Below are 16,389 nucleotides of genomic sequence, written 5' to 3' on the forward strand. Positions count from 1 at the left end.
TATGATTGCAATGACAAAATTGATGGTATAGTTATTCTATCTAGTCTTTCCAAAGCTCGGTGAATGTGGTGAACATTTTCAACTCTACACCTCGATGTAGACGCAGTCAGGGTCATCGTCATTATACATCACCTACTCTCCACAATATCTCTATCTATTATGCCAAGCAAAGGGTTAAACGCGAGAATAAAGACATAAATACTCTTTCCGAATGAATTAAGGTTGTGGGGTCGTTTATACAATTCACAATTAAAAAAAAACTGAATGGGTCTATGAAAACCAATGCTACATCAATCTTTAAAGACCTAAATGTTTCAAAATACCTGTCCTACCTCCATGACAAATATGTTGTTGTCTCCGCAGATAAAGCCTCAAACAACATTGTTTTGTGCGTAAATCACATTACATAAACTGATTGATAAATGAATAAGGTATTGACAATTTACTTGGAAACTAAACGACACTTACCAAGGAGAAAATCCTGGATAATCATAGGTCTGTTCTATGTTCCTTCGGAGTATCAACCAAAGGAAGAACTGGATCTTCCTTCACTGTATTGGATACATAAACTACATAAAAGTCCTTACAAACAAAGTTATATTGCCGGGTCTTCCAAGTGCTCCACGAAACCTCTTTCTAAATTATTAACATCAATTTTATCAGCAATCAAAGCCGGGCTACAAAGTTATTGTGAAACTACATATTCTAGACGTGGTGTGAATCAGATGTGGATACTAAAAATTCCAAAGATCTTTTAGAGTACATACAATATAAGACTCTTTCATCTTGCAATAGTATTAAAACATTTGACATTTCTACACTTTACACAAGTATTCCCAATTCCAAACTAAAACACATATTTATAAAGAGTTAGTCCTGCTTTGTTTCGTAAAAAAGAATGGCCAACGTAGATACAAGTATCTAGTCTTAGGGAGGGATAAATCGTACTGTGTAAAACATCACTCTGATTTAAACAAAAAGTTCTCTAAAACTGACATTATCAAGATGTTTGATTTCTTGATTGACAACATATTTGTTACGTTTGGAGGACGTGTTTTTCAACAAACAATCGTCATTCCCATAGGAACCAACTGTGTTCCTCTACTTGCCGACATTTGCCTTTATTCATATGAGGCTGACTTCATACAGGAACTTCTTAGGAAGAAAGAAAAGAAGTATACTTTAACTTCACTACCCCCTATATAGATGATGTTCTCTCGGTAAATTATTCAAAATTTGATGACTATGTTGAACGCATCTATCCCATCAAACTTGAGATAAACATACAACAGATACAGTTAAGTCTGCCACATATCTTGACTTACATCTAGAAATTGACAATGAAGGTTGGTTGAAAACAAAACTTTACGACAAAAGGGATGATTTCAGCTTCCCAATTGTGAACTTTCCATTTCTATGTAGCAACATTTCAACAATTAATGCTTGCATACCGAATAAATATCTTCCAGTTCCAGGGCTAGTATTTCCTATTATTTTTTCCTTGATAGATGGTTAATATTCACAAGGAAGCTATTAAACCAAAAGTTCCTATTGGTGAAGTTGAAATTACGACGACGGATATGTTCCAATTATCGTAACTACAATCCCCTCCCCTTTTCCCCGAATGTGACCTACCGAATAAGACTTATCGCCTGGTGTATACTCACATGAGCAACACGACGGGTGCCACATGTGGAGCAGGATCTGCTTACCCGGGGCACCTGAGATCGCCCCCAGCTTTTGGTGGGGTTCGTGTTGCTCAGTGTTTAGTTTTCTGTGTTGTGTTTTGTGTTCTGTTATTTGCCTGATGATCTTTTTCTTTTGTTAGCCATGGCGTTGTCGGTTTTTTTTTTCGACTTATGAGTTTGAATGTCCCTTTGGTATCTTTCGTCTCTCTTTTAGAAAGAAGTCAAACAAGATGAAAACGATATCATGGTATAAGTATTATATACGTACACCTGCTAAAAATCTTTTGAAGGTCGTTGACTTTCTCCAGGCACTCCGGCTTCCTCCATCAATAAAAATGACCGCCACGAAATAGCCAATAGTGCTGAAAATGGCATTATACACCAATCAATCAATCAATCAGTTCAACCAACGGCCCGGTTTAAGCTAGAAACAAAAAATGAAAAACAATTATGTCGGGCAAACACAGCAACCACTGAATTATAGGTTCCTGATTTTGCACAGAAATATAAAAAAATGTAGCTGAGATAAACTTGATTGTGAGGGCTCAACATTCCCCTAACCTGGGATAGGGACACAACATCACAACAGAAGAAAAGTCTATACAAATAAGTTGTAAAAGGCTTGACTCGTCAGATCCACACATACCACAGAAAAACTTGAGAAAAGGAGTTTGGAGTACTCGCGTTTGCTGAAACCTAGTTCAATTCAAATTCCAACTAATAGATGAAATAAAAAAATACCCAGAATTAATACAACTCATATCAGTTCACGTCAAATCTGGTTTTCAAGTTGGTTCGTTTGGCTGTGCGTGATGTATTAATGTGCAGCCACGTCCGGTCAGACATGGGACGTTAAATCCGATGCTTCGTGTAAGAAATTGAGAAGTTGTCAGTTTTTTCGCGTTAAAGAACCCTTTGAACAAATGTTAGGGGGTATGACGTTGGCCTGTTACGAGGCTAAATGTCTGTTTATATTTAAAATGCCCTCATTTTTCAGTGGTGGTCAAAGTTTCTCATCCTTCAACCCGGTCGACCCACTGTGCAGAGCATACTTTATTGTTTATTTGGTCCCGCCCTGAATATGCCTTTGGTTTTTCTCTTTTGAATTGTTTCGTATGTTGTAGACGAAACACGGTCTGGTGAACAAAATTTTCATCCTGATATCTATGATGAGTTTAATTGTAATGACATGTCTTTTGTAGCTTACCATACGGTATTTGTTTTATTCATTGTAGAAGGCAGTATAGTGACTTATAGGTATTGATATCCTAGTCCTTTGGTGGATGATTTTCTCATTGGCAATCATACCACATATAATTTTGTTACATGAAACATTTGCTTCTGGGCGTTAATCAAACAATCAATCAATCACAATTAACTATACTGTTGCATCAACTATTTACAATGATGATCATAGAGATCAATGTCTAGAAGACCACAATGTATACTTACAATTCACATATATGTCATTTGAATCATTGGTGAAAGCGGCAAGGTCATAATTATCAGCATTGTATTATCATTTTTATACCGAACATTTATCATTTTTTGCCATCAACTTTTTCCTGAACACATAGCATATAGATAACTGTTGTAGTAACCGTACACTGATACTTTAAACATAAAAGAAACAATGTTTGAAGGTAGAACAAAAACTCTTTTTCAGTATTTATATATTTATTATGCTTTGAAACATATGAACTCCAAATTCAAGTTGCTATATGACCAACAATGCGCTGAACTGTTTTATACAAAAATATTATTTCAACAGGCCTTTACAAGCAGCAATTTTTTTCAGCAGTAATTGAAAAAAAAACCATTAGTGTGTTAAGTATCCTATATTATGCCGGGACGATTTAATTGACCTTTATATGGCGGTAACGACCAAAACTTGAATTGTCTATCCTATCTAATTTGACGACGAGGGTTTTTTTCAACGACCTTGACTACCCATGAGGGACTTGCACGGTCGGTATCTAATTTGATTCAGCCAGATATCTTAAGTATTATATAGAAAAGGGAAGATTCAGATTTCTTCAGTGGAATGACCACGATGTCATTGCACAAAGTTTCAAGCATTGAGACTGTTGTGTTTATACAATGCATGAGTAACACATGAGTTGACATTTAATTTAGAAACATTCCCTGAATTCGTTTAAGCACTTAATATTGAGCTCTAGCAAGTAAAAGAATATTGTTTGAAAATGAAATTGAAACTGAATAGTTATTTTGGAGAAATAATAATAGTGGAATTCGATGGTAAAGCCAATTAAAGAATTTAAGAAACCAACGAAACATAAATTCGCGAATTACAAAGTTGGCTTTAAAAAATATTGCAAATCGGTGTTACATCACTGAAAACATATACAATATACATGTATGTACATTGCAGGAAAATATAAAGTGTATGCGTCCGAGCTTCAAAACCGGAAGAAGCATGGTCTAGCTTTTCTCCTTTTTCATAGCGGATAGAAATTACTTTTATATCTTCCGATAATGTATATGTATTCCTTTTACACTGCAATTTATCCTTTACGATGTTACGGTTATCTATTTTTTTAATTCTCAACCATTGTCTTCGACTATTGTAGACATCTACATGGCTTAAAGCACTCAAAAATGAACAGTGACGTAAAAGTAATTTTAAAATTACCGTTCGTTCAACAAAGCAGCAAGAAACCAGGATATTTTATTTGCATATTATACAAATAAAGCGATAATGTATTTGTATACCTGTTACTTGTACAATAGATGACTGCTTGCATGATGAAATACAATACATTGACCCATCGTCCCGGTTATATTGCAGCAGTCACATTTCTTGTGGCAACAATGTTTTTTCTTCTGAATTCAGAATTTTTCTACTGGGTTTTCAACATGATTAAAAAAAATAATATAAATTGGGGTTGTTTTTTTTTTTTTTGCTTTTAGAATTACTTATTCATTTCTTTTTGAAAAAAAATAAAGATTTGAGGTAAATCTGACAAGGTCTTAGGTGGAGTTTCACAGGTTCACTTTTCAATCCTTAAGGGAAAAAAACAACCATTACCGTAAGTCATCTTGGAAGAATGCAACTGTTCACCTTATTTCTTTCATTATAATAGAAGTGATTTGTGCTGGTTCGCTGATTTGCAATATTTGGTGAAGAAAATTAAATCATATTAACATAAAGAAAAAAATAATAATTAAAAATTAATAATAAAGTAAAACTTTAAAACGCTTCAAAGGACTGGTTTTGAAAACAATCGACCATTTGTCATATAGAAATTTTCGAGCTATGTAACAAATAAAGCACATTCGGTTTGATTTTTGACTTTAATATCTAAACATAATTTTCTTTTCTAACAGTTGTACAGCTGCTCTAACGCGATTATTGTTTTACTAATTTATACAAAGTTCAATATTTAAAAAATAATATGTTAGTTAAGTATGAAATATTTAATATGAATAAATTAAGTAAATACGATCACTGTCTCGTTGGCAAATCAAACCACATTACCTTATTTTTGCATACATTTTTATTTTCCATACAATTATGGTACAATTTGTTCATATAAAGGTCAAACCAAATTTTTAACCCTAAGTGGCGTAGTTTGCATTATACCATGAAGACTAACTGCTAGGCTTGTACAATTTTTATGAGATAATTGTGCCTGAACAAGTTTATTTCTCTCATTGATCGTTATGATACAACCATAAATTATTTTTTTAACTAACACTTACAGATAACAACAATCTGAGATTACATATACAAAATACAAGTTAAGGTATGTGTGTGGTGGCGTTGGTGGTATCTTTTTATTCATTTGTGTAATTTATTTTAGGGGGGAGAGCTTTGGAATTCCTAAAGTTTAGTCAGAGGGATGTACCTTAAGAGTTTGAATGTCCCTTTAGTATCTTGCGCTTCTTTTTTAAATATATAATGTGCTTTGTTGTGAAGCTTTTCAGAGATTTGAGATGACGGAACCTGAGAATTAAAAGAAAAGAAAAACTGACGCAAGTGACCTACGTTTCTAACGGTATCGACTAGAAATGATAGTGAGCAATATTTTACAATATAGAATGTATATGTTACAAACTAGAAAATCACTAATAGTTTATAATAAGTTTATAACAGTTGTAATAACAACATAAATGTTCTAAATAATTATAAGAATTTTTCACAATAGATGGTTATTGCTAAAAATACATTTTTGAATATCTTACGCGTTCTTCTCCCAGGACGTCCACAAGGTCAATAAACTGAATGAAATGTCAATCTGTTATCATATTATATTTATCATATTTGTTTTAATAGTAGATAAAGACATATTTAAAAAAGAAATACACGTGATAGAACCTAGGATAGTAACATTTTATAGACCATTTGACAAAAATCCTATCTGAATTTTTTGTTGTTAATATAATGAATACCTAAACACATTACTATTTGTGAAAACAAAATTACACTTTAATTAAGCTAATATGAGAAAATGTAATAGCAGTTAGAATTATATTATACCATTTAATTTTCGGGCTTAGAATACATAATTTTCTTTTGTGAAAATCCAATTATAGTTGTAATTGTTTTTCAACTTACATGCAAATTTATCTTAATATTCTGGTGATAAATTTTTGCAAACGAAATATTCTGTTTTGAAAGTAAAATAGTTGTTCCCTTATCACCAAAATGAATCAGTATTGACAGCATTAGCACCTTTATGGACGTTTGCATGCAGTTTACTTATCATTTGTTTGGAAGTCACTGAAACCCACCCACCTTATGTATGAAGTTACCTTTGCTGAGCGAACAATGGAGTTTTAAATTAAAAACAATAAATGATAAATTGTCAAAGCAAATAATTTACAACTGTACTTTATAAAACCTTATCTTATGAACAGTAAATATATCTTATCAGTCCTTCAGCTGCTTCAACCCAAAGTTTGATATGGCAAGATGTATAAACAATAACAATTCCTTCAAACAAACAAACAAACAAGCAAAAATAACATCAAATACACAAGTAACGCTGGTTACTTTTGTAATTGAAAAAGTTAACAAAATAGCTTTGATATATAAAAGCCGTGTTTAAAAAACATTGTCACTGCTTAACAGAGCTAACGCAAATGTAATTAAAATGTCGCGCAGGAAGAATATACCAGAAATAATTATAATATACAATAAAATAAATTAAAATTCCTACGCATAGGTGTAACTTTTGATATTTGTAATATATTTAGAAAATGTTGGTATCAAATGAAAATTTAAGGTCAGGGGATCATTCTAGAATCCTTGTTTAATGCTTATTTCGAAAAGTTAAAACAAATGTATGAAATGAAAATAGGAGGGGATATTTTGCCTGTTTCTCAGATCTGACGTAATTATTTTTGTCATCGGTGCATCATTCAATTAAAGGGTTTTTTTGTTGATGTGTTTGCCCAGTGTGTATATTTCTTTTTTGACAGAAATTTACATAGAAAGCAATGGGGACATGAATAAGTGGTTTCTCTACATCAGTCTTGCATGAAAAAGAAATCCATGTTAAACACTGTATTCTATCAAATGTAATTTTTCTACGCTTCTTTGATCCTATTGCTGGTGAAGGAATAGTTTCTAATCAAATATCTGAATCGAAACATAATATTAATTATCTACAACAGAATAGTCCTAGCTTTGAAAAAAGTTTGGCAGACCTCAAAAAATATTTTTGTGTAAACATTTTTATAATGTCTTGCCTGAAAAGCTATATAACTCTAAACTGAAACTTATTTAATATTTTAAGTTTTTTTATATGGAATATGCAGTTGATGATATTCCTAGTTAAATAACTAGGGATGTAAATTTTGTCAAAAGTTAGTACTCAAGTACCCGCATACTAAGTAGGTTTAATCATATAATATTTAATTTATTTATGAAATTCAAATGATAACAAAAACTACCGGTACATCACGAACACTATATACCAATTATAAATAGTTGCTAAGGTCAGGCAAGATTATCATGAAAACCTTTTACAAAAGAGTAATCTAGTATAAAAACACTGGATTTCGTAACTGTCTTGGAATTTTCTATGTGTTTATGGAGTAAATAAATGGAATGTAATTCTACAGGTGACCACTTCGTTTTCTCCCACATGACGATAAATGCAATTTCTGTAAAACTCGTTTAAACTATGGATGATGAAATTAAATATGATAAATTATGTACAAATCTTTGCTATTGCATGCCAATAATCAGCAGTAAAATCAATAAAACAGCTTAGCTGCAACACAAATAATAAAAATAAACCATTCTCTGTGATTTTTTTACGATTTTATGTAAAACCAAATTATTACATATTTCGTATTTTGTATCGATAATGACGAAAAATATCGTATTAAAAAAGAAAATAAGACAATCCCATGTTCATGTACGTCTAAAACTCGGAGCAAAGGAAAAAAAACGATAACAATATAACTTATTTTTCTTCACTGCAAAATATTATAAATAAAGCGAGAAATAACTATAAGTTCTAACGTCTGAAGAATTGATAAATGAAAATATTAAGGTAACAGGTACGTAAATGGATGATCTCGCCGAATTTTATGAAATTTTGTATACAACTAGAGCCTAAGGAACTGCACATGACATCCAAAAAATAAATGGAGAATGTGTCCCCATGGACACAGATGATGCCCCCGCTTGCATACAACATTATAAAGGGACATAACTCAAGAACAATAAAAGTGACGCTACCCAAATTTGTACTTGATCTGAGTTTTGTGGTAATAAGTATTGTGTAAAGGTTTCATAATGTTTGGTTGGGGCAAACTTAAGTTAGAGAACGGAAACTAAAAATTTTGCATATTTTTCCATTTATAAAGAGGCATAACTCGAGAATGGTTAAAGTGACCCCACCAAAATTCAAACTTGATCTTTATTTTGTGATAATAAGCATTGTATATAAGTTTCATAACATTTAGTTGAGGCAACCTTACGTTAGAGAACGGACACTAAACATTTTGCAATTTTTCCATTTATAAAGAGGCATAACTCTAGAACGGTTAGAGTGACGCTACCAAAATTCAAAATTGATCTGTATTTTGAGGTAATAAGCATTGTGTATAAGTTTCATAATATTTGGTTGAGACAAACTTAAGTTAAAGAACGGAAACTAAAAATTTTGCAATTTTTTCCATTTATAAAGGGGCATAACTCTAGAACGGTTAAAGTGACGCCACTAAAATTCAAACTTGATCTGTGTTTTGTGGTAATAAGCATCGTGTATAAATGTCATAACATTTGGTTGAGGCAAACTTAAGTTAGAGAAAGGAAACTAAACATTTTGTAATTTTTCCATTTATAAAGGGGCATAACTCTAGAACAGTTAGAATGGCGCTACCAAAATTCAGACTTGATCTGTATTTTGTGGTAATAAGCATTGTGTATAAGTTTCATAACATTTGATTGAGGCAAACTCAAGTTAGAGAACGGAAACCAATTTTGGGACGTACGGACGTTATAACTGTTAAACTGTTTTAAATATAGCAAATAAAAAACCGGAAAAAAGTATTACAAATATATAGAATATACGTAAATATCGTAAAAAAGTTCAGCAATTTTGACTTACAATTAACATTTCTCGAAATCCGGTTCTACGAATTTTCTTTAAAAATGATATGTTATTGCTATTGAAATTCCCGTTTTAATGATATAAAATTTGTAGGGGGTCACCGAATTCATTTTTTGAGTATGAATAGTTGAAACTTCTGTGCAGCGTGGAAAAAGCGCCAAAAAAGGAAAAAAAATAATCGTGACGTCGTGTCTAGAAATCTTATTTTGCAACGTTTTAGATGTTACATAGATTTTTGAATGATTTATACAGCAAAATCGAATATTAAAACGAAAATTTTAGGGGCATTAACATATCAAGTTTAAAGAAAATTCGTAGGATACGTTTATGACAAAAGGCAATTTAAAGTCAAATTTTTCAATATTGTTTTTGATATTCATGTGCATCCTACATACATTTGTGCTTCTTTCTACAGAATATTCAATTTGCTATAAATCCGGACGTATAAAATTTACTTATATATTTTTTTGGTATTCATATGCAGTTCCACATGCTCAAAATGCTTGCAAAATTTCATAAAAATCCGTGAGATTGCCCATTTACGTACCGGTTACCGTAATAAGTCTCAACTATAAATTCGAAATGAAATTATTTGAAAAAGGGCCAGGTGGTCTTTAACTATGGAATTTTATTAAGGAACATTCAATCCATTGGTAATCTACATGACTTTTTGCATATACAAAACATTTAACCGTGTCTTTTAAAATGTTTTCTTTGTGGCACTTATAAAGCAATTGATGCACACATTTTCCAAAAGAGAGGAGAAGTGTGGTAAATAATGTAGCCCATAAATTTATATGTACCAGTAATTCTATACTGTACATTGCTATTGTTACCCGTTTAACATACAATGCATATTAGAGAAGAAAGAGTGTATTAGATAATTAATACTAAAGTATGTGGTGTCTTATTTTTTAATTGAGAAGAAGCCTAGTCATTTTTACGAAAAATTGTTGGGAAGTGATTTCTCATAATAGACCATATCCATATTGATATTAAATATTTTTTCATTATTACTTAAGAGAATGTTATAAATCGACTGAGCTGACAATAACATTAATTAATAGCTTATAGTTATTACAAAAACGTTGTTTGTTTGTTGGACAATACCCAACAATTAAGCTGATACTTTTTAAAATACTTAACGACACTGAAAGAAACCCGTGATAATTAAAAGCATAGTCGCTTCTTGTACATATATGATATGTTTTAAATAAAAATACAAATTCTGTTTAATGACTTATGTTATTAATAAAACAAAATGTTCTTAATTGATCGGGTCAAAGACATACTAAGAGCTTTAATCGACGGATATTGTGTGTCTGTCTCTACGTCTTTCCAATGTATGTATCTTTGCCACATTGTATTCGACACATTTAGAACATACAGTCCTGCTTAGTTTCAATTATTGAAATTAATTCAAGTTTTCTCATAATCCAGATTGAAATAAAAACAATTTTATGAACGACAAACTTACTGCACGTTGTCCTTACTCAAAACTCAGATTTATGAACTATCAATTTTGTGATACTTTTATCAAAATCTTTTATGAACGATCAACAAACCTTGAAAGATTATATTTGGCTTAGGATTTTCAAATATTTTGACCTTGAGAATCACTGAAGAGACATAAAATGTTGAAATGCGCCTCTGGTGAAGTAAAACGTTGTTCTTTTTTGGATATATCAGCTCTTCAAATTTGTAATAGGTTTTCGATTTTTTTTTTTTTTGGCATCGAGTATCGATGAAAAGACATTAAAAATCGAAAAAGCGCATCTTATGCAGTATAATTGGTATCGGCAATGTTATAAACGCATTATGTTCTTTCCCGAAACCATTGTCATATTTATGGTGTAGTCTACGATTAACTAATTTGATATCTTGCAGAGGTTCAACTGCATGCCGCTAATATGTGTACATGATCATAGTAAATCTGAAGCGATTCGGACGTACAAAATTTATAAAGATTTCTTTCCATTTATTAGAAAATTTGACAAAGGCGCACTGAGTAACCAGCCTATTTGAATTTCTTACATCGTTCTAATTTCATGTCTTCAAGCTATGTATAGTTTTAATAGCATTATTTTAAAGCCAAATATGATATGTGCTATTTAAAGCAGCAGGACAGACCTCTTAAAAGAGGTTTGAGCAAAGCTCTTTTGTAAAAGTTGAATAATATTTGCCGCAAGAGGGCTAAGTTTTCAAATGAATTTTATATAAAAATAAAAATATTTTAAACCTTTTTGTAAAGTGTGTTAATTGTAAGATCAAAATGACCCATCAGTAGCTTAGTATAAGATTATTAATACCTAAAAGAGCCCCCTTATTTTCGTTTTCATGAAAAAAAAAGCAAACCACGTACAACATGTGTTCGCATGAAAACGCAAAAAGCACCATTATCTTTAGAAAAAAAAGTCCAATCCTTCGAATGAAATAAATATGTCACATTAATTTCATATTTTAAGTCACTTTATACAAGAATTAAAATCTAATAATGTAAAACACTTAGCACCATATTTTAGTCGGACGTACATGACTATGTATTGTCTGAACAAGTATAAGACGGTTAAAGGATATACACATATATATTTTTTATAATTCTTTGTCTTTTAAACAGATAATCTGCGAAATCGTCACCAGAGCGTAAATAGAATCTTGAACCTTGGTTTATTTCTATCAATTCATTTGGTTTCATTAAACTGCATAGTTAAGCGACAAAAAGTTCGTTTTTAAGAATTTGAGCAGTCTATTAAAGCAACCGTCTTTACCATTATTGATTTGTCGAGCTGATAATTTCAAAACAGAATTAAGATAAAAGAACTAGAAAACTCGGTGTAATTGTAAAATATAAGATGTTGTTTCGTGAGTTAAAATTTATATAATCGCAAAAATCACAGAGAATGTACATATATAAATAAGGGATTTATAATCCGCTGTGACGTCAGCCACGGTTTCAAACGTATAAAATGTATTTTTACCTATACTGTAAATGCTAACATGTAAAGGTATACCATATTCTGCCATACATAGTAGAACATTAATGAGTTTCTCTATTGTATTTATAGCAAGTTTTATCACAGCTTCTTAAATATACAATAAGCCAAAAACTAAATTTTGGGTCACAAAAATGTCATTAAATAACAATTTACAAATCTCTCGTCATTTTATATCACAGTACATGAAGTCGATGAACTTGTCGAGAACACCGACATTCTTAATGCATGCAGATGTCATCTTTGGAGACAGAGTATAAACTTTATTGAGATTGTTTTGGTTCGTCATACTTTACTTTCAGAAGGCGTCGAACCATTTCCTAAATGAACTTCCGTGCGACCTTGACTGTCATATCGAACAACCGAGGAGGTAGGAGGTCGTAAACAATCTCTCAATCTAGGATCTGGTCCATATTGCTCAACGTAGCTTTCTGAACGAATTCTCACATTAATTCCCTTGCAACGCAAGCATAATATTTCCTTGAAAGGAGTTCGAAAATCCCTGTTGAACCTTGCGTAGATCACTGGGTTCAAAAATGAATTAAAGTATCCTAGCCAATTAAAGACACTTATCATGTGGATTGGAATGTCGTTATCTCCTACGAATGGTCTAATAACGGCAAGAATAAAAAATGGCAACCAACACGCCGTAAATCCACCCATTATAATTCCTAGTGTTTTAATAGCCTTCGAATCTTTATGCCCAGATGATCTACGACCTTTTGGTAAAATACTTTTAATAGTAAATCTACGTCTTTGAATTGAAGCACTATTTCTTGCAAGCATTTCTACGCTTTCATCTTCTTCTTTTTCACTATGGCAACCGTTTCTTAAGTTGCCGTTAGGTAAAACAGTACCTCCAGTTTCAACAGAATTTGTCTTCACTCTATTTGAGTAATGAACATTGCTTTGACCTTTATCAATACTACCAAGCTGATTTGTACTTTCTTTTTTTGCTAATCGAGAAGATACTCTCCATATTCTGTAATAAACTGCCAACATGACGAAAAGTGGAACGTAGAAGGCACCTAAAGTTGCATAGATTTGATAGCCTATATTCTGGCTGATAATACAATGCCATTTAGGCGGGGCTTGTTTCCATCCAAATAAAGGTGGAACAGATATCAACACAGAGGAACACCATACACCGGCAATCATTATGCCCATTCTTTTTGGTGTTCGTTTCATTGCATATTGAAAGGGTCGTGTGATAACAAAATAACGATCAACGCTTATCATACATAAATTAAGGATGGATGCTGTGCACAATATGACATCTAAAGAAGTAAACAAATCACAAATCTCATTTCCGAACGGCCAATAGCTTAGAACTTGGTATGTAGTTACAAATGGCATCACTAGTACAGCAACTAAGAGGTCTGACACGGCCAATGATAAAATGAGAAGATTTGAAGGTGTTTGAAGCTTTTTCACTATTCCAACGGCTATACATACTAAACAGTTTCCAACTATTGTGCCTATAACCAGTAACACAAGTACTAACGTCACTAGTGCCTGCTGCCATGGCGTGTAAATAGAATTTGGCGGGTCGTCGGAAGAATAATTAGTTCCTGATGTATTCGGAGGTATTGAAGAACTGTTCTCGCCAATATGTCCGATAGTAAACTTGCTACTACTATTGAAACTCGGCAATATATCGTATGATGATATACTGTCCGAAATGTTTGCACTCATTTCTACGGAATAAAAATATTAGAGATGGTTGTTTTCTATTCTTCAATGCACTCCATGTAAAAAATATTGTTGGCGCATTTGATATTTATTTCAAACATCTTTCGTGAAAATTTTTGAAACATTTCGGACGGTTACGAACGATACCGACAAACCTACAATTATTGCTTTGTATGTCAATCTGTGTTTTATCAATGCAAGAAAGTTGACGCTTTCTGTGCCGTATACATGATTTAAGCATTCGTGTATATTGGCTCCTTTATGTAAGATAAAAGCACAGCTTTGTCGTAAAGATAACAATATTTGTCTTTAGAATTTCCAATTATTGTATTGGATGATTCGTTCACTTAAATTCCACCTGGTATAGTATTGATACGTTTGTTACACAGTAGGGTCATAAGTATTATAATTTAGCCCTGAATTAAAAATGTTTGCAATAACGATAATCCTCTTGTTATAATCCCTGCTAATATATACTTTAATTCATCCTTTAATAGTTGCACTCGAATAGAACTTCTATTCACCTTTAAAAAAGTTTTCCATGTGTCTACATCATAGGTATTGCCATTTTTACCCACGTTTACAACATATACACAAATGATATTATAAACCCATAATTCACTTAATCCTCTCGTTCACTATATAAAATTATTTCTTCAGTTAGGGACGTAGCGGTCGATGAACGTATAGTGATTGCTCAAGCATAACTGTATCTGAAAAATACGAAGAAATACACATTCTAAATATTTTCACTTTTATTAATGATGATAATGTGTTGGCGGAAACAAGTCGGGGTGTCCAAGGGAGGATATTATGGTAATTTGAAGATCCACAGTGTGAATTACTTTCATACTAAAACACGAATATATCTGAAGTGAATATGTATTGAAGTTCTTTTAACGTTGTTTAATCAATATGAATGTTAAAAAGTCTTTTTTACCTCTATATTTTCCTATAAAAGTAGGAATAAAAATGACCAAAGAATGATCAAAAGCATTTTCTGTTCGCATGTCTTTTATAACATGTTCCCGGCACCACTTGTTGAAATTACCTTGTGTTTACTTTGTATATTGTCTTCTAGTCTGATTTCATTTAAACGTCATTGACTCAATAATGTAGAACCTGTTTGCCATCAAAACAAACAAAATCTTAGTGTGCATCTAATCTACCAGGTTTTTTTTTTCATGTTGCGAACTCTTCATTATATTAACTCTTAGCTATACCAATTAAAGAATACACTCGTTTAATAGTTAAGAATTAAGCCATAGTTCGAATTACGATATGAAGTTTCGCGCACTCTTTTGAAATTCCATATGTGCTGTCTCATATTTATTTAAAACAGTAGTTCTTTAACAGTGTTTATGAAGACACTTCTTTAACAGTGTTTATGAAGACACTTCTTTAACAGTGTTTATGAATACACTTCTTTTACAGTGTTTATGAAGATAATTCTTTAACAGTGTTTATGAAGACAAAGTTACTTCAATATGGTTAAGTTCGAAAACAAATTGCGACCCAATATAAATACTTCCTATCATCACTTAAAACAATGCAAATAATGCCAGTTAAAGCATATTATATAATAAGTTCTTTGTTTACAAAGAAATCGTGACGACAATATTACAATGTAATTAGTAAATATAATAAATAATATACATGGTATACTAAGAAATACCATATGTTGATAAAAATATGGAAGTACTATATAAAGTACTTCCACGGTAAAACGATTTTTTCTGAATACTTCTCATTTACAGGAGTGCACGTGTTTTGTGTGACCCTCTTTATAGTATCCGTGCTTGTCGTGCATTAAATCATACTATCCCGACTCTTTATTGTTATTGTTTTGTCCAAATAATCTGTTTTTATCCAAGCTGATTTATTGGATGGTGCATTTTCAGTTTTTTTTACGCTTTATGTCGGTTGGTCAATGTTTGCAAACAAAAAGTAAATATCATCTTCGTACTTGATTTGGTCTTTTAACGTTTTTGATTCAAGTGTCAATGATGGGTTTTTTTCTAGACGAAACGGGCGTCAGGCGTACGAAAATTATAACCCTGATACCTGTGGTGAGTTTTTACCGAATATATTGTTGCCGTCCGGAAACAGGCCTGTCTGACACAAAGGAATACGAAAAGCAAAACCATGTATATAGAACAGCTGGTGGAGTTTTTATTCCCCGAGGGTATCACCAGCCCAGTAGTCAGCACTTCTGTGTTGACATGAATTATCATTGATATGGTCATAATTATAAACTAACTGTTTACAAAACTTTACATTTTTGAAATACTAAGGCTTTTCTACCTCAGGAATAGATTACCTTAGATGTATTTGGCAAAACTTTTATGAATTTTTTGTCCTCAATGCTCTTCAACTTCTTACTTTATTTGGTCTTTTTAACTTTTTTTTATTCGAGCGTCACTG

At 32.0% G+C, this 16,389-nt stretch overlaps 1 protein-coding gene across 1 annotated transcript in view; it reads right to left on the reverse strand.

Annotated features, from left to right (window-relative positions):
• Positions 1–3,346: 3,346 nt before the first annotated feature.
• The window catches only part of LOC127734988 (5-hydroxytryptamine receptor 1-like), a 133,028-nt gene continuing 119,985 nt past the window's right edge, over positions 3,347–16,389 (reverse strand). The window contains exon 6 of the mRNA XM_052245047.1: positions 3,347–14,678. Coding sequence (XP_052101007.1) covers positions 12,559–13,968 — 1,410 coding nt within the window. The 5' untranslated portion in view covers positions 13,969–14,678 and the 3' untranslated portion in view covers positions 3,347–12,558. The remainder of the gene's footprint in view (positions 14,679–16,389) is intronic.

This window comes from Mytilus californianus, unplaced genomic scaffold, assembly GCF_021869535.1.
Source record: "Mytilus californianus isolate M0D057914Y unplaced genomic scaffold, xbMytCali1.0.p SCAF_3, whole genome shotgun sequence".
Classification (NCBI taxonomy): domain Eukaryota; kingdom Metazoa; phylum Mollusca; class Bivalvia; order Mytilida; family Mytilidae; genus Mytilus; species Mytilus californianus.